The following is a 24,232-nucleotide window of genomic DNA, read 5'->3' as shown; positions in this document are numbered from 1 at the left end:
ACCACATGAAACAGATTAGGTAATAGTGTGATGATGGGTACAATACTCAAATACACCTGTTCTGTCCCTCCCTGCCCAGGTGTGTGAATGGTTTCTTTGGGAACCCAGTGCTGGGGTCTGGAGATCACTGTCGACCATGTGCCTGTCCTGGGAACCCAGGAAGTGGACACTCCAACGGGGACTCCTGTCACACTGACATCTCATCCAATCAGATCCTCTGCAACTGTAAAGAGGGCTATACAGGTGAGTCCCAATGATACAGTTTAGCTCACTAAAAAATACATCCTAGCTTGGTTTATAGGCATTTCACTTATTTACCTAACCCTAACCCCTCCACTCTAACCTAACCCTAACCCCTTCCCCACCCTAGGCCCTCGCTGTGAACGCTGTGCCCCTGGTTACTATGGCAACATTGCGCTCCCAGGGGGGCAGTGCCGCCCGTGCCAGTGCAGTGGCAACATCGACACCCAGGACCCAGAGTCATGTGACCCCAGCACCGGCCAATGCCTGAGGTGCCTGTACAACACGGACGGCCCCTCCTGCTCCGACTGTAAACACGGTTACTATGGCAACGCCCTGGCCCAGGACTGCAGGCGTGAGTTACAACATGACAGTAGATGGTTGAATCTCTAATGAGTTCTCTGCATTTTCTTATGTGTGTAAGGGACTGGTCATGCCCACTGGAGACAAACAATTGGCATGTGTCTGCAGTGCACATTCGCTCAATTATATCTTATGACATTCTCTGCTCTGTTTGTGTTGTATTGTGTCTGACGTGTATCTTATTCCATCTGCAGGCTGCACATGTGTAACAGCAGGTACACAACAGTCATACTGCAGTGACGGTCATTGCCACTGTGACAGACAGACAGGAGCATGCCCGTGTCGGGAAAATGTGGTCGGGCACAACTGTGACCAGTGTGCCCCCGACTACTGGAACTATGGCACAGACAGAGGGTGTGAGCAGTGTGGGTGCCACCCTCATCACGCTATGGGATCCCATTGCAACATGGTAGGCCCTATAGTTGTGAAAGGCAGTTTTACATACTTTTGTTTAGTGTACTTTACTTTATCAGTGGTATCCCTCTCTCTGTCTGCCTGTAGTTTAGTGGACAGTGTCACTGTCAGCAAGGCTTTGGGGGAAGGCAGTGCACGGAGTGTGAGCAGTTCCATTGGGGAGACCCACGCGTGCAGTGTGAAGGTAATCACACATCACAGTTCAATAGGCTTTTCAAAGTCTGCCTTTAATTCTATATTCTGTATTACTGCCACCTTCATATTCACAATGTATATCTTCATGTGTATCTCTCTCCCCCTCTCCATCTCTCTGCTCCATCTCTCTCCTCCTCTCCATCTCTCTCTCCCCCTCCATCTCTCTACTCCCTCTCCATCTCTCTACTCCCTCTCCCCCTCTCCATCTCTCTTCTACTCCATCTCCATCTCTCTTCTACTCCATCTCCATCTCTCTTGTCCCCCTCTCCATCTCTCTTCTCCTCCTCTCCATCTCTCTACTCCCTCTCCATCTCTCTACTCCCTCTCCATCTCTCTACTCCCTTTCCATCTCTCTACTCCCTTTCCATCTCTCTACTCTCTCTCCCCCTCTCCATCTCTCTTCTACTCCATCTCCATCTCTCTCCCCCTCTCCATCTCTCTTCTTCCCCTCTCCATCTCTCTACTCCCTCTACATCTCTCTACTCCCCCTCTCCATCTCTCTTCTCCCCCTCTCCATCTCTCTTCTCCCCCTCTCCATCTCTCTTCTCCCCCTCTCCATCTCTCTACTCTCTCTCCCCCTCTCCATCTCTCTTCTACTCCATCTCCATCTCTCTTCTCCCCCTCTCCATCTCTCTTCTCCCCCTCTCCATCTCTCTTCTCCCCCTCTCCATCTCTCTTCTCCCCCCTCTCCATCTCTCTTCTCCCCCTCTCCATCTCTCTACTCTCTCTCCCCCTCTCCATCTCTCTTCTACTCCATCTCCATCTCTCTTCTACTCCATCTCCATCTCTCTTCTCCTCCTCTCCATCTCTCTTCTCCCCCTCTCCATCTCTCTTCTCCCCCTCTCCACCTCTATTCTCCCCCTCTCCATCTCTCTACTCCCTCAGAGTGTAACTGTCACCGCCTGGGCTCAGAGATGGCCCAGTGTGACCGTGTGACGGGGGTGTGTGAGTGTAAGGAGGGGGCGGCGGGGCAGCGGTGTGACGAGTGTGCCCGCGGGTTCACCGGGGCATTCCCTAAGTGTGTCCGGTGCCACCCCTGCTTTGAGCTGTGGGATGACGCGGTGTGTATGATCCGCCGGGACCTGGACCACATCCGCCATGACATCCAGAAGATCGTGGAGAGGGGAGAGACGCCCGGCGTGGGAGACAAACGCATCCGCGAGCTGGAGAACAAACTGGCCCAGGTACAGGATCTGATCCGAGACGGAGACTGGGACAGACTACACCAGCTGATTGGCCAGTCCATCGATGACCTCAGGTAACAGCGTCATACTGTACTGTACTGTAGGTGGCACTAGAATGGAGAGTGCTCTTTGACCTCTTGCAGTGTAGAGTAGTTAAATCCACTGATGACAATAACTAATGAATCCACTGATGACAATACTGAGGGCCATACTAACATAATACACACACATAAAACTGGATTCTGTGTGAAATTGACAATACCCATTGACTATGGACTGAGTCATATAAGAAGTCAGAAGTCTAACACGACTATGTGGCATTCCAGAGCGGAGATAGCTCTGACTGACGGGCGTCTGATGGGTGTGGCCTGGGAGCTGAATGGGACAGCGGTGCAGGACGAGGTACTAAGGAGGAACCTGACCCAGATGGAGAGAGAACTCAGGGACCTCAACACCACTCTGGTGCACAGCCGCCAAGAACAGGAGAACTACCTCAGCTCTGGTTTCCAAGGTAACACCTTCCCCTAGACCCCCTTCTTCCCCAGTCACCAAAACAGACACATATACACTTGACGCTCACACACGTCTTGTACAACTAACCTTGTGGGGACACACAATTCAGTCCCATTCAAAATACTATTTTCCTTAACCCCTAACCATAAACCTAACCCTAACCTTAACCTTAACCCTAAACCTAGCCCTAGCTCCTAATCCTAAAACTAACCCTAGCTCCTAACCCTAACCCTAAACCTAATTCTAACCCTAACACTTTCTAACCTTAACCATAAACCCCCTAGAAATAGTATTTGACCTTGTCGGGACTAACAAAATGTCCCCTATTGGTCAACTTTTTGTTTGTTTACTATTATTGTGGGGACTTCAAGTATAGTACAAAAGTACACACACTGGCACACATTCTGATAAGCTGTAGACCACACTATTTACCAAGAGAGTTTTCATCTATATTTTTCATAGCTGTCTATTTACCACCACAAACCAATGCTGGCATTAAGATTGCTCTGAATGAGTTGTACAAGGCCATTAATCAACAGGAAAACGCTCATCCAGATGCAGCGCTCCTAGTGGCCGGGGACTTTAATGCAGGGAAACTTAAATCCGTTCTACCTAATTTCTACCAGCATGTTAAATGTGCAACCAGAGGGAAAAAAACTCTAGACCACCTTTACTCCACACACAGAGACGCATACAAAGCTCTCCCTCGCCCTCCATTTGGCAAATCTGACCATAACTCTATCCTCCTGATTCCTGCTTATAAGCAAAAACTGAAGCAGGAAGCACCAGTGATTCGGTTAATAAAAAAGTGGTCAGATGACGCAGATGCTAAGCTACAGGACTGTTTTGCTAGCACAGACTGGAACATGTTCCGGGATTCTTCAGACAGCATTGAGGAGTACACCACATCAGTCACTGGCTTCATCAATAAGTGCATCGATGATGTCGTCCCCACAGTGACCGTACGTACATACCCCAACCAGAAGCCATGGATTACAGGAAACATCCGCACTGAGCTAAAGGGTAGAGCTGCCGCTTTCAAGGAACGGGACTCTAACCCGGACGCTTATAAGAAATCCCGCTATGACCTCCGACGAACCATCAAACAGGCAAAGAGTCAATACAGGTCTAAGATTGAATCATACTACACTGGCTCTGACGCTCGTCGGATGTGGCAGGGCTTGAAAACTATTACAGACTACAAAGGGAAGCACAGCCGCGAGCTGCCCAGTGACACAAGCCTACCAGACGAGCTAAACCACTTCTATGCTCGCTTCGAGGCAAGCAACACTGAAGCATGCATGAGAGCACCAGCTGTTCCGGGATGACTATGTGATCACGCTCTCCGTAGCCGATGTGAGTAAGACTTTTAAGCAGGTCAACATTCACAAGGCCGCAGGGCCAGACGGATTACCAGGACGTGTACTCCGAGCATGTGCTGACCAACTGGCAAGTGTCTTCACTGACATTTTCAACATGTCCCTGACTGAGTCTGTAATACCAACATGTTTCAAGCAGACCACCATAGTCCCCGTGCCCAAGAACTCTAAGATAACCTGCCTAAATGACTACCGACCCGTAGCACTGACGTCTGTAGCCATGAAGTGCTTTGAAAGACTGGTCATGGCTCACATCAACAGCATAATCCCAGAAACCCTAGACCCACTCCAATTTGCATACCGCCCCAACAGATCCACAGATGATGCAATCTCTATCGCACTCCACACTGCCCTTTCCCACCTGGACAAGAGGAACACCTACGTGAGAATGCTATTCATTGACTACAGCTCAGCATTCAACACCATAGTGCCCTCTAAGCTCATCACTAAGCTAAGGATCCTGGGACTAAACACCTCCCTCTGCAACTGGATCCTGGACTTCCTGACGGGCCGCCCCCAGGTGGTAAGGGTAGGTAACAACACATCTGCCACACTGATCCTCAACACGGGGGCCCCTCAGGGGTGCGTGCTCAGTCCCCTCCTGTACTCTCTGTTCACCCATGACTGCATGGCCAGGCACGACTCCAACACCATCATTAAGTTTGCCGACGACACAACAGTGGTAGGCCTGATCACCGACAACGATGAGACAGCCTATAGGGAGGAGGTCAGAGATCTGGCCGTGTGGTGCCAGGACAACAACCTCTCCCTCAACGTGACCAAGACAAAGGAGATGATTGTGGACTACAGGAAAAAAAAAGAGGACTGAGCACGCCCCCATTCTCATCGACGGGGCTGTAGTGGAACAGGTTGAGAGCTTCAAGTTCCTTGGTGTCCACATCACCAACGAACTATCATGGTCCAAACACACCAAGACAGTCGTGAAGAGGGCACGACAAAGCCTATTCCCCCTCAGGAGACTGAAAAGATTTGGCATGGGTCCTCAGATCCTCAAAAAATTCTACAGCTGCACCATCGAGAGCATCCTGACTGGTTGCATCACCGCCTGGTATGGCAACTGCTTGGCCTCTGACCGCAAGGCACTACAGAGGGTAGTGCGTACGGCCCAGTACATCACTGGGGCAAAGCTCCCTGCCATTCAGGACCTCTATACCAGGCGGTGTCAGAGGAAGGCCCTCAAAATTGTCAAAGACTCCAGCCACCCTAGTCATAGACTGTTCTCTCTGCTACCGCACGGCAAGCGGTACCGGAGTGCCAAGTCTAGGTCCAAAAGACTTCTCAACAGCTTCTACCCCCAAGCCATAAGACTCCTGAACAGCTAATCATGGCTACCCGGACTATTTGCACTGCCCCCCACCCCATCCTTTTTACGCTGCTGCTACTCTGTTAAGTATTTATGCATAGTCACTTTAACTCTACCCACATGTACATATTACCTCAACTACCTCAACTAGCCGGTGCCCCCGCACATTGACTCTGCAACGGTACCCCCCTGTATATATAGCCTCCCTACTGTCACTTTATTTTACTGTATATATAGCCTCCCTACTGTCACTTTATTTTACTTCTGCTCTTTTTTTCTCAACACTTTTTTTGTTGTTGTTTTATTCTTACTTTTTTTTGTTTAAAATAAATGCACTGTTGGTTAAGGGCTGTAAGTAAGCATTTCACTGTAATGTCTGCACCTGTTGTATTCGGCGCATGTGACCAATAAAATTTGATTTGATTTGATTTGACATACACATGTATTTACTCTTCAGTTAGTCTCTTTCATTCATGTCTTTGGCCTTGTTCTTGTCCCATCCCAGATCAGTTTGACAATGTGAAGAAGTACTACGGTGAGTCCCAGGAGGCTCAACAGAAGTGCAACGCCTCAGTGTCCGGTCCTTTCAGCCCTGTGGAGGAGTCTAAAGCCACACGTGCACACACCGAGGGCCTTCTGAACAAGAGACGGGATAAGTTCCTGCGCACCGTGGCGGCCCAGAAGAAATCACTGTCAGAGCTGCAGAACAAAGCCCAGGATGTGGACAAGAAAGTCCACCACTTGAGCCACAAGGTACACTCTTAGAAAAGAAGGTGCTACCTAGAACCATAAAGGGTTCTTCAGTTGTCCCCAAAAGGGGAACCCTCTGAAAATGAAAAATGTTTTGGTTCAAAGTGGAACACTTTCACTAAAACAAAATTATACGTGGAACTCTTTCAACACAAAGGTTATAAGGATAACCTTTTTCACCACCAAAGGGTTCTTTCTACCTGAAACCAAAAAAAGGTATCCTATGGGGACAAACAAAGAAGCCTTTTTTCTCCAGGAGTGTAGGGGCCTGTAGGGGACAATATAGTGGGGTCTGTATCCTAAAGGGAAGCTAGTCGCCTTTCTTAGCAGGATTGGTCATCCCTGTCACATAGAGCTAACTGTCAGACCTGTCATGATTTCACTTGTGATAACTGTTACACTATCCCTGCCCTAAATATGTGCCCTGTAGCGCTCTGTGTCTCTCTGACAACTCTGTTGTTGTTTTTCTTCCAGGTATGTGGTGGCCATTCCAATGCCAGCTCCAATGGCACATGTCACGACAGCCCATGTGGGGGTGCTGGTTGTCGTGACAATGACGGTCGCCGGGTGTGTGGCGGGGATGGGTGTAACGGGACTGTTAGCGCCTCCCTAAAGGGACTGAAACATGCCAATGATGTCACAGACAACCTGACTGCTGCCAGTGAGGATCTCCAGGGTATGGCTAAAAAGGTATGTCTGCCTAAATATCTCACATGTACGATACCTCTGCATGCATGTATCTCAATATAAGCTGAATCACTGAGCAAAATCTGCCTTTATAAGTTCTCTAAAAGGGGTTGTATTATATGTCTGTCAGTGCTCTTGTGATTGTAAGCATGTTTTGTATATGTGTTGCATATGCAGTAATCCCCAGTTTTATGTTTCCAGCTCCAGGACCTAGCTATGCTGACCCAGGATGTGAAGAATCAAGCCATGGACACCCTGGACAAAGCCCAGAAGAAGAAGGACTTATTTGAAAACTCCAATAAAAAACTCAAGGAATTAATTCAGAAGATCAAAGACTTCCTGACTGGTTTGTTAATGCCAGTAACCTTCCAGATAACTTATCTCTATGGACATGTCTTATGATATGAAATTGATCATGGTTCTTCTCCACTATGTGTTGTGTACAGAGGAGGGTGCGGACCCAGAGAGCATAGAGAAGGTGGCTCAGCAGGTGCTGGCCATATCTCTTCCTTTCAACAGAACCACTCTAGACAGCATGGTCCAGCAGATTAAAGACAACATTAACAACCTGACAGATGTAGAGGGGGTCTTCAACCACACCTCCCAGCAACTCCACCAGGCCAAGGAGCTGCTCAACCGAGCTAAGGATGCCAAGTAAGACAGAGGGAGAAAGAGGCAAAGAGAGGCATATTAGACTTAGACGTATAGACTTATAAGTAAATCATGATGATCTTTGTCTGTTCACCAGTAGTTACTCTGTTATTAGCCTATGTGATATAAAATGGAACACAGGAAATGCACAGAGAGTGTTTTCATAGAACAGCAGAGCTCTCAGACTCACACATGTCCTGTGTGTGTTTGAAGGACACGGGCAGAAGGAGTGAAGGACACAGCCAACATGACTAAGCAGTCTTTGGATGCGTCTGAAAAGGCTATTCAGAATGCAACCAAAGCCCTGGACAATGCCCTGAACAATCTCAACAGCACAAGGAACGCCACCGCAACGGTACACTACTGTCCACAGCCACACCACAGTGTGTGTGTGTTTTACATTCTGATATCTTTCTTGTTGTATACCCATGCAGGTGGAGGAGAAACTTCAGGATCTGGAGGTCAAGCAGATGGATGCTATGATGCGACTGGCCAACCTGTCGATGGGGGTAGAGGCACTAAAAACCAAGACAGATCAGAACAGGGAGATGGCCCAAGATGCCAAGAACCAGGCCAAAAATGCCACTAATGCAGCATCGGGACTGGAGCAGGTGTGTGTGTGTGTGTGCGTGTGCATCCGTGCCTGTGTGCTTGACTGCGTGCTGGCATAAGCATGTGTATGTGTGTGTATGGATGAGTGTGTCCTGGTTGTGGTCCTCCATGTTTTTTTTGTCCGGAAGTTGTGGGCTGAGCTAAAAAATGTCTGTCAGAAGTATTACAATGTAAACTTACTTTTAATCCGTATGTCTGCATATTTCAAGACATGGCATATGGGGGTGTAGTGAGATACCCGATGGGCTGGACAATTCTCTTCTCATCACTCATCTTGAAAAAATGTATACTAAAAACTTAGAAGTCAATCAATCTGCCATTATTAACACAATGGAAAAATCTAATGATTTATTATTCAAATATTGAAATAGCATGGGCGACCAAGAAAAATAAATTGGTTCAATTTAAGGCCAAGTGACAAATAATAATGCAGGCACTAGGGATGGGGGTGTGAGCATGCAGGCCTGGGCAGATGAGATGTAGTCATTGTTTGTGTGTGTCTGTTAGTTGTTGTTTGTTTGTATAAGTTTGTACATGGACCACACTTTTTTAATGGCTAGCTCAGAATATGAGCTTTCCAACAGTCGTTTATATATGATATAAATCAGTCCTTTCGGGAGCCCAGATCATTTATTTATAAATCCCATCATTGGATGGTTCGGTAGTTGGTTTCCCAAGGGACTCCATAAACCAGCATAGCTGACCTAAGTTGTAAATATAGAAAAAAGGAGTTGCCTGGTAATGTGGATGTATCTTTCAAATCTTGGAATGTTCTCAACCCATTACTGTCCATGATATCAGCAAGGGTACGGATTCCACATTTTGACCATTGGGAGGATGCAAAAGGCCACCCTCCAGATCTCAGGGCATTATTGTGAAATATTGGAGTATGGCCATGCCATTTTGATTCCCAGTTACATTGTTTTTCAATTTGCGCCAAAAATAAATTGTGTGAGCAATAATAGGACCAAAGCGTAGTTTACATTGTTTAAGGCATATATCAGTGAAGACCACCTCTTCCAGGGCAATAGGAGACACCATATTTCTCTCTATACTCAGCCAGGGGGTGGAAGAATCATGTCTAAACCGATTTAGGAAGAGCCAAAATGCTAGTGCCTTGAAATACAATTTAAAGTTTGGTACGGATAGTCCTCCTGTGCCTTTCCCTATTTGTAAATGTGTTCATTTTATCCGGGATCTTTTACCTTGTCATATAAATGTATAAACCGCACTGTGAATTGTAGCCCAATAGCTAGAAGGGGGAGCCATGGGAAGCATTGAACTACAGAAATTCAGCCGTGGCAATATATTAATTTTGACAATAGATGTGGTCCTCCATGTTGACTTGTTGCTCTATGTGTCTGGTTGTGCTCCAGAGGCTGAATGAAACAGAGGATCGGTACAAGGAACTGCAGATGAAGGTGGACTCTCTGGATGGGGCCTCGGGGGGCCTGGGGAACGTCAACCAGAGGGCCAAGGAGATCAAGAAGGAGGCTGAAGACCTGCTCACTAAGGCCAACAAGGGCATAGAAACCCTACAGAGTATGTAACGTTACTGTACTGCCCTCTGAAACATATGATATAGAATACATGCTCAACGGGTGTAGATAGAGCAGTATGCATCCATAAAGCGTAATCATTGTTAAGAGTAGTCGATGGCCAAAGGATATCAACATGGTGTCTTTGGATTTGTATGCAGATGTGGTCGTAAGTGTGAACTGGAAATTCTGTACATAGTGCACTATTTTTGACCAGGGCCCATAGGGCTCTGCTCAAAAGTAGTGCATTATATAGGGAATAATGTGCCATTTGGGACGCAGCTAAGCTTTTCAAAGAATGTCCCTCTATTGTTGTCTTCCTATAATCTGTTCTCTGTTGTTCCGTTTTAGAGCTTGAGAGGAAGTTCCGTAATAATGAGCAGAGAATGCAGGACCAGCAAACCGAGCTAGGGGAACTGGAGAAGAACGCCACGGACGCCCGGGATGCTATACGAAAGCAGGTGCAGACATACAACAACTGTAACTGATCATGTGGATTGAACGATGTAGGAAACTGTATTAATGAAAATGTACCACTTTATTCCAATTATCCCTCTGTCAAATTTGAAATGAACTTAATAAAACAATTATCACACAAAAAAAGAAGTATGGCAACTGTTAGTGATGGGAGGAACACTGGGTAATGTGTACTGTATAGCTGTAGTCCGTTAGAACACAGCAGGGAGCTCCTTCTGATGTTGTGAATATGCCAGTAAAACTGTCAGTAAAACTGTTGGCACTACATAGATCATCTGCTTCTGTCAGTCAATGGTTAGAGTAACTCCCAATCATTCATTTCATGGTTTTGACATGATGCCATCTGCACAAGGTTGTTGTGTAGCTATGTCTTGAAGATGACAACTGGATATGGACCAATTAAATATGTTTTGTGTTCCAAGATAGATAGACTTTTGAATTAATTGAAGAAAAGAGATCAGAGAGAATGTTTTAGAGGAATATGTTCTTTTGACCAATTAAACGCTCTTTCAGGAATTACTTTAGATTTATTTTGACTACAGTACTTATATGCTATATGTACAATAGGACATTCATATCGAAAAAGTAATATCTGATACCTAGGAGTGACAGATGTTACAGTTTTATTTTGTAACCAAGTATGGTCTTGATGCAAAAAAAAGAATTTCGGCAGTCACACATATACAGTATACACAAAAACAAACACACGCACGGTCGCTCACACAAACAAACATTTTTCTACACGAATTTCATCCCTATTGATGTATAATTGAAATAGACATCTATGAAAATAAATATACATTTGATATCATGTTTAAGTTTTTTTGTCGTACATGTTATGATATGAGGGGGTAGTTTAGTGTGAGGCACATAGATGGACAACATACTAACTACACTTCCACACCTCATCCCCAGGGGGCAGCAGCAACTGCTTAAGGTGATGTACTCTGCCAGAAAGCCTTGATAATTACTCAGGTGTGGGCAATCAGGATTTTTGTAAGAGGAGGATTTGTTGTTGTTGAGATGAGGCCAGAAGCCTTTCAGCCGGCCTTTGTTTGTTTCATTCTTTGTGAGAATACATTGAGGCTTCTACCTTCCTCAACTGTGTGTGTGTGTCTTAACATTCAGTGTGCAATCGAACGCTGCTGGCACCCGCCCACCCGACTAGAATCACCACTCTCGACGGGTCTGACCTAGAGTATGTGGACAACTACAAATACCTAGGTGTCTGGTTAGACTGTAAATTCTCCTTCCAGACTCACATTAAGAATCTCCAATCCAAAGTTAAATCTAGAATCGGCTTCCTATTTCGCAACAAAGCCTCCTTCACTCATGCTGCCAAACATGCCCTCGTAAAACTGACTATCCTACCGATCCTTGACTTCGGCGATGTCATTTACAAAATAGCCTCCAACACTCTACTCAGCAAATTGGATGTAGTCTATCACAGTGCCATCCGTTTTGTCTCCAAAGCCCCATACACTACCCACCACTGTGACCTGTACGCTCTTGTTGGCTGGTCCTCACTACATGTTCGTCGTCAAACCCACTGGCTCCAGGCCATCTATAAATCACTGCTAGGCAAATCCCCACCTATCTTAGCTCATTGGTCACCATAGTAGCACCCACCCGTAGTCTGCGCTCCAGCAGGTATATCTCACTGGTCATTCCCAAAGCCAACACCTCCTTTGGCCGCCATTCCTTCCAGTTCTCTGCTGCCAATGACTGGAACGAATTGCAAAAATCTCTGAAGCTGGAGACTCTTATCTCCCTCACTAACTTTAAGCGTCAGTTGTCAGAGCACCTTACCGATCACTGCACCTGTACACAGCCCATCTGAAATTAGCCCACCCAACTACCTCATCCCTATATTGTTATTTATTTTGCTCTTTTGCACCCCCAGTATCTCTATTTGCACATAATCTCTTGCACATCTAGCATTCCAGTGTTAATACTAATTGTAATTATTTTGCACTATAGCCTATTTATTGCCTTACCTCCATAACTTGCTACATTTGCACACACTGTATATATATTTTCTGTTGTATTTTTGACTTTATGTTTTTTTTACCCCATATGTAACTCTGTGTTGTTGTTTTTATCGCACTGCTTTGCTTTATCTTGGCCAGGTCGCAGTTGTAAATGAGAACTTGTTCTCAACTGGCTTACCTGGTTAAATAAAGGTTAAATAAAAATAAATAAATAAAATTAATTGTGTGCACTGAGTGAAAATCCTCTCCCTCCCCCAGTCCTGAGAGAGAGAGAGTGAGGCCACTGCGTGCTACATAGTGGCCCAGGTTTATGGGGTAAAAAAAAAAGCTTGACTGTCCACAGAGAGCGAATGTAATACCACAAGTTAACAATCTATCCAGAGGCATGTTTCAAGATGTGCTAACATTGTTACATACACTGTATATTGTGTAACCATTATGAAAACCGAATAGCCTACTAGAGATCTATAATGTGTAATCATAAGATGCAATTTTGTGTTTTCTGAAAACATGTTCAAATTAATTCAAATGCATGTAGGCATTCCAACCAAATTAATATGATTTTTTCCAACCACCTGTTGTTGGGAAGGAGCATGGTTTGGTGATGGTTAACCTAACATAGCTGGCCTAAAAAGACACCTGAGCTGATTCCCAACTTCCGTTTTTCAGGGGAAACAAGATAGGTTGAAATTACTGTATCCCTGAAAGCCGGAAACATCAACTTTTTCAAGCCCGCGGAGAGTGGGTGATGGTAAGTATAGTAGTAGGAGGATATGTGCGCAGCATGGATTGTTCACTGAAGCAATCAAAGGGAACCTAATCCGTTCTCTCTATAGCGCGCATTCCTGTTTCCTAGGCGCACATCTATTCTCTCTGACAGACACGAGGGTCTTCTGAAAACCGGTGGTGGATTTTACACAGTACTTAAATTAACTTTCACCAACTTCTTCAAGGGACAGACACGGCAGCCAAAAGCAGGTGTGTCTACTGTCATTATGTGTATCAATCATGCCAAAATTATTATCTGAATCTTCAGGCCACTCTTTTGATTTGATCAAAGTCACAAGTTTATGCAGCATCGAGTCTAGTCAGTGATACCCGTATTAGCTATGTTTATGTTGATCATAGTCATAATGAATGTTAAAACCGTTTAATAGTGGAGTTTGCTCTGATGTTATTACACTACAATAAACATGTGCAGCCAGCCAGATATGATGATGAGCGCTCGAGCAGCCAGAAGCGCTCTAGGGTCCATTCCTACGAAACGAGGCTCCGCTACGGAGTTTCCATCAAACGAGACTCAGGACAGAACTTTGGAGAGTGGTCGTAAGACATCAAATACTTTCGAGAGTGGTCGTCAGACTTCAGATAATACTGGTAACTCCGCTCAACCTCGCATCAAATGAAACAGGGGGAATCGTATGGATTCGTGTTGATTTAAAAGACAGGGGGATCAAACCTACTAATATTAAAGTGTAAGTGTATTTTCTATCTCAGAAATGGTTTATTATAGTTTAACTATGCTATTAAACATAACTTCCAACCTGCAAACTTTACATTCTAATACCGTATCAGTTTATCAAAGTATTTTTATTTTTAAATAAATAAGTGCAGAATCAAAACAGCTCGGTCTTTTTTATTGATTGCGTTAACGTGTGACATTATTCATACCAGGCTATTTCTATTTAACATTTTCAGGCTGAATCTACTGTACAAGTCAAAGGGGACTGACCCATGAACATAAAACCATGCACGCGTCACTGGTAATGTTCATCTGTGGTAAGTAGCTTTGTGCACCGAGTGCTTTGAAGTCAATGAACATTTTCCTACGCCAACCAACAGCTTAATGATGCATTGAAAAGGGTATGAGTTGATGACTGCTATGTGGTTGTGTCTTTGTTGAATAGATGTGTTGTGAACTTGTGATGCAGAATTTAAAGGTTACAATCACAGCGAAATGTGTGTACCTCAAGCATCTAGAATTTAAACAAACGGACAGATACTGTACATGGCTGATGGTTGGGACAAAGAGAGAGGCAGAGGGTTGTTTACTGTCTCCAGCTCTGAGACAAGATAGCCTGCTTCTTTTGGGGGATTTCCTCTCTTCTTTAGAGGTTACTTCACTGTTCACAGTCAGGCAACTGTCCTTGGTGTTAAATTCCCATATGTATCTTCCTGGGTGGTGTTGGAGGTCTCTGGGTGGCACTCTGCTCTGTGGGGAGGCTAACCATCAACTCTGTTTATGGTCCTCTTAAAACAGCCCAGCTGAATCCGCAAATAGAGACAATCCATACCCCCCTAGGACAGCATCACAGTCTGTTTGTGTGTGTGTATGTTTATGAGGGGTGATTGGGTGGGATTGGAGGTTAATAGGGCATAACAAGGTTCTCAGAAAAATAGATTCCCTCTGGCATTTAGATCACACCATAATAGTACCTGATTGATTTTGGTTGTGTAAGGTTATTAATCTATAGGCCCATATACCAGCTGATTCATGTTTGCCATAGGGGTTATGCAGTTTGTTGTTATTCTTCATAACATGTTGAAGCTTTATTTAAACTTTCAGCTGAGGACAGGTCTTTGTTAGGGGATGGCTGCCATTTTATGGACTCTTAACCAACCGTGCAATTTTTTCGTATTGTTTGTAACTTATTTTGTACATAATGTTGCTGCTACCGTCTCTTATGACTGAAAAGAGCTTCTGGACATCAGAACAGCGATTACTGACCTTGAACTGGACAAATAATTTGTATTTAATGAGTTGGAAGAGAGGGATTTGCTCCAGACACCCGACAGGGCCCTCATCCCCATCATTCGCAGTAGAAAGAAAAGGAGATATCGTGGAAGGAGATCGGGGTGCTTGGTAAGGAGCCAGCGACGAGTGGCTAATCTGCCTTTGCCATCGATACTATTGGGCAACTTACAATCGCTTGATAATAAAGTGGACGAACTACAGGCACGAATATCCTACCAACGGGACATTCAAATACTATCCAGGTCTGTGCCCAAACAGTTTGAGCTTCTACTTCTAAAACTCCACCTTTCCAGAAATAAGTCTCTCACTGTTGCCGCTTGCTACAGACCCCCCTCAGCCCCCAGCTGTGCCCTGGACACCATATGTGAATTGATTGCCCCCCATCTATCCTCAGAGTTCGTACTGCTTGGTGACCTAAACTGGGATATGCTTAACACCCCGGCCATCCTACAATCTAAACTAGATGCCCTCAATCTCACACAAATAATCAAGGAACCTGCCAGGTACAACCCTAAATCCGTAAAACATGGGCACCCTCATAGATATCATCCTGACTAATTTACCCAGTAAATACACCTCCGCTGTCTTCAACCAGGATCTCAGCGATCACTGCCTCATTGCCTGCGTCCGTAATGGGTCAGCGGTCAAACGACCACCCCTCATCACTGTCAAACGCTCCCTAAAACACTTTACGAGCAGGCCTTTCTAATTGACCTGGCCCGGGTATCCTGGATGGATATTGACCTCATTCCGTCAGTAGAGGATGCCTGGTTGTTCTTTAAAAGTGCTTTCCTCTCCATCTTAAATAAGCATGCCCCATTCAAAAAATTCAGAACTAAGAACAGATATAGCTCCTGGTTCACCCCAGACTTGACTGCCCTTGACCAGCACAAAAACATCCTGCGGCGTACTGCATTAGCATCGAACAGCCCCCGCGATATGCAACTTTTCAGGGAAGTCAGAAACCAATATACACAATCAGTTAGGAAAGCAAGGCTAGCTCTTTCAAACAGAAATTTGCATCCTGTAGCACTAACTCCAAAACGTTTTGGGACACTGTAAAGTCCATGGAGAATAAGAGCACCTCCTCCCAGCTGCCCACTGCACTGAGGCTAGGAAACACTGTCACCACCGATAAATCTACGATAATCGAGAATTTCAACAAGCATTTTGCTATGGCTGGCCATGCTTTCCACCTGGCTACCCCTACCCTGGCCACCAGCTCTGCACCCTCCGCTGCAACTTGCCCATGCGCCCCCCGCTTCACCTTCACCCAAATTCAGACAGCTGATGTTCTGAAAGACCTGCAAAATCTGGACCCCTACAAATCAGCTGGGCTAGACAATCTGGACCCTTTATTTCTAAAATTAGCCGCCGAAATTGATGCAACCCCTATTACTAGCCTGTTCAGCCTCTCTTTCGTAACGTCTGAGATCCCCAGAGATTGGAAAGCTGCCGCGGTCATCCCCCTCTTCAAAGAGGGTGACACTCTAGATTCAAACTGTTACAGACCTATATCCTCCTGCCCTGCCTTTCGAAAGTATTTGAAAGCCAAGTTAAGAAACAGATCACAGACCATTTCGAATCCCACCGTACCTTCGCTATGCAATCTGGTTTCCGAGCTGGTCATGGGTGCACCTCAGCCACTCTCAAGGTCCTAAACGATATTATAACCGTGATCGATAAAAGACAGTACTGTGCAGCCGTCTTCATCGACCTGTCCAAGGCTTTCTACTCTGTCAATCACCGCATTCTTATTGGCAGACTAAATAGCCTTGGTTTCTCAAATGACTGCCTCGCCTGGTTCACCTACTTCTCAGATAGAGTTAAATGTGTCAAATCGGAGGGCCTGTTGTCTGGACCTCTGGCAGTCTCTATGGGGGTGCCACAGGGTTCAATTCTCGGGCCGACTCTATTCTCTGTGTATATCAATGATGTTGCTCTTGCTGCTGGTGACTCTCAGATCTACCTCTACGCAGACGACACAATTTTGTATACATCTGGCACTTCATTGGACACTGTTAACAAACCTCCAAACAAGCTTCAATGCCATACAACACTCCTTCCGTAGCCTCCAACTGCTCTTAAACGCTAGTAAAACTAAATGCATGCTCTTCAATCGAACGCTGCTTGCACCCACCCGCCTGACTAGAATCACTACTCTCGGCGGGTCTGACTTAGAATATGTGGACAACTACAAATACCTAGGTGTCTGGTTAGACCGTAAACTCTCCTTCCAGACTCATATTAAGCATCTCCAATCCAAATCTAGAATCGGCTTCCTATTTCGCAACAATTCCTCCTTCACTCATGCTGCCAACATGCCCTCGTAAAACTGACTATCCTACCGATCCTTGACTTCGGCGATGTCATTTACAAAATAGCCTCCAACACTCTACTCAGCAAATTGGATGTAGTCTATCACAGTGCCATCCGTTTTGTCACCAAGCCCCATATACTACCCACCATTGTGACCTGTACGCTCTCGTTGGCTGGCCCTCACTACATATTCGTCGCCAAACCCACTGGCTCCAGGTCATCTATAAATCACTGCTAGGCAAATCCCCGCATTATCTTAGCTCATTGGTCACCATAGCAACACCCACCCGTAGTATGCGCTCCAGCAGGTATATCTCACTGGTCATCCCCAAAGTCAACACCTACTTTGGCCGCCATTCCTTCCAGTTCTCGGCTGCCAATGACTGGAACGAACTGCAAAAATCTCTGAAGCTGGAGACTCTTATCTCCCTCACTAACTTTGTTAGCATCAGTTGTCAGAGCAGCTTACCGATCACTGCACCTGTACACAGCCCATCTGTAATTAGCCCACCCAACTACCTCATCCCCATATTGTTATTTATTTTGCTCATTTGCACCCCATTATTTCTATTTGCACATCATCTTCTGCACATCTATCACTCCAGTGTCAATACTAAATTGTAATTATTTTGCACTATGGCCTATTTATTGCCTTACCTCCATAACTTACTACATTTGCACACACTGTACAGTCGTGGTCAAAAGTTTTGAGAATGACACAAATATTAATTTTCACAAAGTCTGCTGCCTCAGTTTTTATGATGGCAATTTGCATATACTCCAGGATGTTATGAAGAGTGATCAGATGAATTGCAATTAATTGCAAAGTCCCTCTTTGCCATGAAAATAAACTTAATCCCCAAAAAACTTTTCCACTGCATTTCAGCCCTGCCACAAAAGGACCAGCTGACATCATGTCAGTGATTCTCTCGTTAACACAGGTGAGAGTGTTGACGAGGACAAGGCTGGAGATCACTCTGTCATGCTAATTGAGTTAGAATAACAGACTGTAAGCTTTAAAAGGAGGGTGTTGCTTGAAATCATTGTTCTTCCTCTGTTAACCATGGTTACCTGCAAGGAAACACGTGCCGTCATCATTGCTTTGCACAAAAAGGGCTTCACAGGCAAGATATTGCTCATAGTAAGATTGCACCTAAATCAACCATTTATCGGATCATCAAGAACTTCAAGGAGAGAGGTTCAATTGTTGTGAAGAAGGCTTCAGGGCGACCAAGAAAGTCCAGCAAGCGCCAGGACCGTCTCCTAAAGTTGATTAAGCTGCGGGATCGGGGCACCACCAGTGCAGAGCTAGCTCAGGAATGGCAGCAGACAGGTGTGAGTGCATTTGCACGCACAGTGAGGCGAATACTTTTGGTGGATGGCCTGGTGTCAAGAAGGGCAGCGAGGAAGCCACTTCTCTCAAGGAAAAACATCAGGGACAGACTGATATTCTGCAAAAGGTACAGGGATTGGACTGGGGTAAAGTCATTTTCCGATTGTTTGGGGCATCCGGAAAAAAGCTTGTCCGGAGAAGATAAGGTGAGCGCTACCATCAGTCCTGTGTCATGCCAACAGTAAAGCATCCTGAGACCAGTCATGTGTGGGGTTGCTTCTCAGCCAAGGGAGTGGACTCACTCACAATTTTGCCTAAGAACACAGCCATGAATAAAGAATGGGACCAACACATCCTCCGAGAGCAACTTCTCCCAACCATCCAAGAACAGTTTGGTGACGAACAATGCCTTTTCCAGCATGATGGAGCATCTTGCCATAAGGCAAAAGTGATAACTAAGTGGCTCGGGGAACAAAACATCGAAATGTTGGGTCCATGGCCAGGAAACTCCCCAGACCTTAATCCCATTGAGAATTTGTGGTCAATCCTCAAGAGGCGGGTGGACAAAAAACCCCACACATTCTGACAAATTCCAAGCATTGATTATGCAAGAATGGGCTGCCTATCAGTCAGGATGTGGCCCAGACGTTAATTGACAGCATGCCAGGGCGGATTGCAGAGGTCTTGAAAAAGAAGGGTCAACACTGCAAATATTGACTCTTTGCATAAACTTAATGTAATTGTCAGTAAAAGCCTTTGAAACTTATGGAATGCTTGTAATTATACTTCAGTATACCATAGTAACATCTGACAAAAATATCTAAAAACACTGAAGCAGCAAACTTTGTGAAGACCAATACTTGTGTCATTCTCAAAACATTTGACCACAACGATTTTCTATTGTGTTTTTGACTGTACGTTTTGTTCATCCCATATGTAACTCTGTGTTGTTGTTGTTTTTATCGCACTGCTTTGCTTTATCTTGGTCAGGTCGCAGTTGTAAATGAGAACTTGTTCTCAACTGGCTTACCTTGTTAAATAAAGGTTTTTATTTTATTAATTTTTTTACTTTTTAAAAAACTGTAATATCTTATGTTTCACCGAGTCGTGGCTGAACGAAGACATGAATAACATACAGCTGGCGGGTTATACACTGTATTGGCAGGATAGAACAGCAGCCTCTGGTAAGACAAGGGGTGGCGGTCTATGTATATTTGTTAACAAAAGCTGGTGCACGATATCTAAGGAAGTCTCTAGGTTTTGCTCGCCTGAGGTAGAGTATCTCATGATAAGCTGTAGACCACACTATCTACCAAGAGAGTTTTCATCTATATTTTTCGTAGCTGTCTATTTACCACCACAAACCGATGCTGGCACTAAGACCGCACTCAATGAACTGTATACGGATATAAGCAAACAGGAAAACGCTCATCCAGAGGCGGCTCTCCTAGTGGCCGGGGACTTTAATGCAGGGACGCTTACATCTCCTTTACCTCATTTCTACCAGCATGTTAAATGTGCAACCAGAGGGAAAAAAACTCTAGACCACCTTTACTCCACACACAGAGACGCATACAAAGCTCTCCCTCGCCCTCCATTTGGCAAATCTGACCATAATTCTATCCTCCTGATTCCTGCTTACAAGCAAAAACTAAAGCAGGAAGCACCAGTGACTCGGTCAATAAAACAGTGGTCAGATGAAGCGGATGCTAAGCTACAGGACTGTTTTGCTAGCACAGACTGGAATATGTTCCGGGATTCTTCCGATGGCATTGAGGAGTACACCACATCAGTCACTGGCTTTATCAATAAGTGCATCGATGACGTCGTCCCCACAGTGACTGTACGTACACACCCCAACCAGAAACCATGGATTACAGGCAACATCCTCACTGAGCTAAAGGGTAGAGCTGCCGCTTTCAAGGAGCGGGACTCTAACCCGGAAGCTTATAAGAAATCCCGCTATGCCCTCCGATGAACCATCAAACAGGCAAAGCGTCAATACAGGACTTAAATCGAATCGTACCACACTGGCTCCGACGCTCGTCGGATGTGGCAGGGCTTGCAAACTATTACAGACTACAAAGGGAAGCACAGCCGCGAACTGCCCAGTGACACAAGCCTACCAGACGAGCTAAATTAGTTATATGCTCGCTTCGAGGCAAGTAACACTGAAACATGCATGAGAGCATCAGCTGTTCCGGACGACTGTGTGATCACGCTCTCCGTAGCCGATGTAAGTAAGACCGTTAAACAGGTCAACATTCACAAGGCCGCAGGGCCAGACGGATTACCAGGATGTGTACTTCGAGCATGTGCTGACCAACTGGCAAGTGTCTTCACTGACATTTTCAACCTCTCCCTGTCTGAGTCTGTAATACCAACATGTTTCAAGCAGACCACCATAGTCCCTGTGCCCAAGAACACTAAGGTAACCTGCCTAAATGACTACCGACCCGTAGCACTCACATCTGTAGCCATGAAGTGCTTTGAAAGGCTGGTCATGGCTCACATCAACACCATTATACCAGAAAACCTAGACCCAATCCAATTTGCATACCGCCCCAACAGATCCACAGATGATGCAATCTCTATTGCGCTCCACACTGCCCTTTCACACCTGGACAAAAGGAACACCTATGTGAGAATGCTATTCATTGACTACAGCTCAGCGTTCAACACCATAGTGCCCTCAAAGCTCATTACTAAGCTAAGGGCCCTGGGACTAAACACCTCCCTCTGGACTTCCTGACGGGCCGCCCCCAGGTGGTAAGGGTAGGTAACAACACATCCGCCACGCTGATCCTCAACAAGGGGGCCCCTCAGGGTTGCGTGCTCAGTCCCCTCCTGTACTCCCTGTTCACTCATGACTGCATGGCCAGGCACGACTCCAACACCATCATTAAGTTTGCCGATGACACAACAGTGGTAGGCCTGATCACAGACAACGACGAGACAGCCTATAGGGAGGAGGTCAGACACGGCCAGGACAACAACCTCTCCCTCAACGTGATCAAAACAAAGGAGATGATTGTGGACTACAGGAAAAAGAAGAGGACCGAGCACACCCCCATTCTCATCGACGGGGCTGTATTGGAGCAGGTTGAGAGCTTCAAGTTCCTTGGTGTCCACATCATTTCCATCCCCTCAGGTCATGGGCCAGACTAGGTTAATTGCTCTACATGAGTGGGTGAAAGGGCCGGGCTGATCACAGACAAATCCCTGCTCTTCTCTCTCTCCTCCTCTTGCTTTCCCTTTTCTCCTCTGGAGAAGATGCTATAGGATGAGAGGGTGGGGATTTTAAAGAGCAGTAGGGGGAGGGGGTGTATCTATTTTCTATAGGTCGTTGCTGGCAGCTGAGGCTCCTGTCTCACCTTCTAAATTTAACTGGAGGTCTTCTGGGTTGGCGGGACCACTGCTGATTGACAGCCAGTGAATGACAGGTGTGGTGAAATGGTGGTTATAATCATTGGGTCATTTGTATCACAGTAGTCTCCACCCAAACATTGTGAAAAGACTAGCAGGTGATTTTACATGTGAGCCCCTAATTTAGTGATTTGTCGAAGGTTATCAGCTGCTGTGTTAAGAAAGACCCTGAACAGGGACCTTCGTTACTCTGGAGGGAAAGGAGAGAAGAAAAACAGGGTTCCAAAAAGGCTGAACAAACTGTGTTCTGTTGAATAAATCTTCATCTGAAAGGCTGTACGCTGGTGGTGAGTGATTAGGTTCACATGAAAGAGGACAGAAGCTTTCCTTAAATCCTGTCTTACATAGCATTCTTATAGTCTCCTGGAGCACTGGTGTGGTTTTTGCTATCGCTGCTCTCCATAGATGTGTGTGTGTGTGTGTGTTTGTGTGTGTGTGTGTGTGTGTGTGAGGGTGGGCGGGCGGGCGGGCAGGTGAGCGACAGGCACAGTCTGGTGCCCAGGGGCGGAAGCTGTGTGATCCTGAGCCCCTCTGTGAGCGGAGACTCCGGAACTTAGTGGATTCCAGAACAATGGGCCAGTAAAAGCCAACCGCCGCAACCAGAGGGAGTGAGGGAGGGAGAGGGAGGGAGAGGGGGGGAAGGGTGTAGAGAAAAGGAACAGGTTTGGTTTTTATGAGAGGAGAGGAGTGGTAAATTAGGTTTCCCTCCCGTGGGCAGGGACTTTTCTTTGTGAAAAGAGGTGCAGGAGGAGGAGACTGGCATTGTTGGTATCCACATGTTTAATCTGACCCCAGTGTAGTTGATATACACTGAGTGTACAAAACACTAATATTGAGTTGCACCCCCTTTTCCCCTCAGAACAGCCTCAATTCGTCAAGGTATGGACTACAAGATGTCGAAAGCATTCCACAGGGATGCTGGCCCATGTTGACTCCAATGCTTCCCACAGTTGTGTCAAGTTGGCTGGATGTCTTTTGGGTGGTGGACCATTCTTGATACACATCGGAAACTGTTGAGCGTGAACAACCCAGCAGCGTTGCAGTTCTTGACACAAACCGATGCGCCTGGCACCTACTACCATACCCCGTTCAAAGGCACTTAAATATTGTATCTTGCCCATTCACCCTCTGAATGGCACACTTACATAATCCATGTCTCAATTGTCTCAAGGCTTAAAAATCCTTCTTTAACCTCTATGGGATCGGTGTCCCGTATACGGGACAGTTGAGATAACATGCGCTAATGTGATTAGCATGACTGTTGTAAGTAACAGCAAACTTTCCAGGACATAGACATGTTTTATATGGGCAGAAAGCTTAAATTATTGTTAATCTAACTGCACTGTCCAATTTACAGTAGCTATTACAGTGAAAAAATACCATGCTATTGTTTGAGGAGAGAGCACAACAACAAAAAACTTATCACGGCAACTGGTTTGATACATTCACCTCTGAAGGTAAATAATGTTATTACATTTAGTAATCTTGCTCTGATTTGTCATCCTAAGGGTCCCAGAGATCAAATGTAGCATAATTTTGTTTGATAAAATCAATTTTTATATTCAAATGTAGGAACTGGGTTCTACAGTTTGAACCCCTGCTGTCTCTGGCTCCACACCAACCCCGCCCGGCCATCTAGATGTATGAAAGTTAGTGTATAAGCTAATGATCCATCACGTATGACATTCCTGGGAGTGTGTAAACTTACATTTTGTATTAAGTCGCTCTGGATAAGAGCGTCTGCTAAATGACTAAAATGTAAATGTAAATGTATTACCATATCATTTTTGTATGTTCTCTATAGTTATGTACTTGAAAATGTATCAATGGACCAATTCAGCACGTTTGGGCAGACTTGATACAAAATAGTCCAGTATTGCAATGCTTCACTGGATCAATCTGAAACTTTGCACACACACTGCAGCCATCTACTGGCCAAAATCTAAATTGCGCCTAAACTTCAATATTATATTGTGGCCTTTCTCTTGCATTTCAAAGATGATAGAACAAAAAAACACATGTTTTTTTGTTTGTATTATCTTTTACCAGATCTAATGTGTTATATTTTCCTACATTAATTT

At 45.4% G+C, this 24,232-nt stretch overlaps 2 protein-coding genes across 4 annotated transcripts in view; both read left to right on the top strand.

Annotated features, from left to right (window-relative positions):
• lamb2l (laminin, beta 2-like) overlaps positions 1-11,138 on the top strand; it is a 59,279-nt gene extending 48,141 nt beyond the window's left edge. For both annotated transcript variants that reach the window (XM_041846225.2, XM_045207143.1), the window contains exons 22-35: positions 80-243; positions 371-595; positions 798-1,012; positions 1,105-1,201; positions 2,098-2,470; positions 2,723-2,907; positions 6,118-6,365; positions 6,837-7,052; positions 7,251-7,395; positions 7,496-7,703; positions 7,914-8,055; positions 8,135-8,311; positions 9,689-9,854; positions 10,202-11,138. In XM_041846225.2, coding sequence (XP_041702159.2) covers positions 80-243; positions 371-595; positions 798-1,012; positions 1,105-1,201; positions 2,098-2,470; positions 2,723-2,907; positions 6,118-6,365; positions 6,837-7,052; positions 7,251-7,395; positions 7,496-7,703; positions 7,914-8,055; positions 8,135-8,311; positions 9,689-9,854; positions 10,202-10,338 — 2,698 coding nt within the window. In that variant the 3' untranslated portion in view covers positions 10,339-11,138. The remainder of the gene's footprint in view (positions 1-79; positions 244-370; positions 596-797; positions 1,013-1,104; positions 1,202-2,097; positions 2,471-2,722; positions 2,908-6,117; positions 6,366-6,836; positions 7,053-7,250; positions 7,396-7,495; positions 7,704-7,913; positions 8,056-8,134; positions 8,312-9,688; positions 9,855-10,201) is intronic.
• A 2,482-nt stretch (positions 11,139-13,620) lies between these two features.
• Positions 13,621-24,232, top strand: part of lamb2 (laminin, beta 2 (laminin S)) — a 51,569-nt gene continuing 40,957 nt past the window's right edge. The window contains exons 1-2 of one of the 2 annotated variants that reach the window (XM_041846226.2): positions 13,621-13,793; positions 14,017-14,097. In XM_041846226.2, coding sequence (XP_041702160.2) covers positions 14,067-14,097 — 31 coding nt within the window. In that variant the 5' untranslated portion in view covers positions 13,621-13,793; positions 14,017-14,066. The remainder of the gene's footprint in view (positions 13,794-14,016; positions 14,098-24,232) is intronic. The other variant, XM_041846227.2, reaches the window with a different exon arrangement.

Source organism: Coregonus clupeaformis, chromosome 24, assembly GCF_020615455.1.
Source record: "Coregonus clupeaformis isolate EN_2021a chromosome 24, ASM2061545v1, whole genome shotgun sequence".
Classification (NCBI taxonomy): Eukaryota; Metazoa; Chordata; class Actinopteri; order Salmoniformes; family Salmonidae; genus Coregonus; species Coregonus clupeaformis.
Note: the sequence above shows the minus strand (reverse complement) of the source record. Positions and strands in the feature narration are given on the sequence as shown.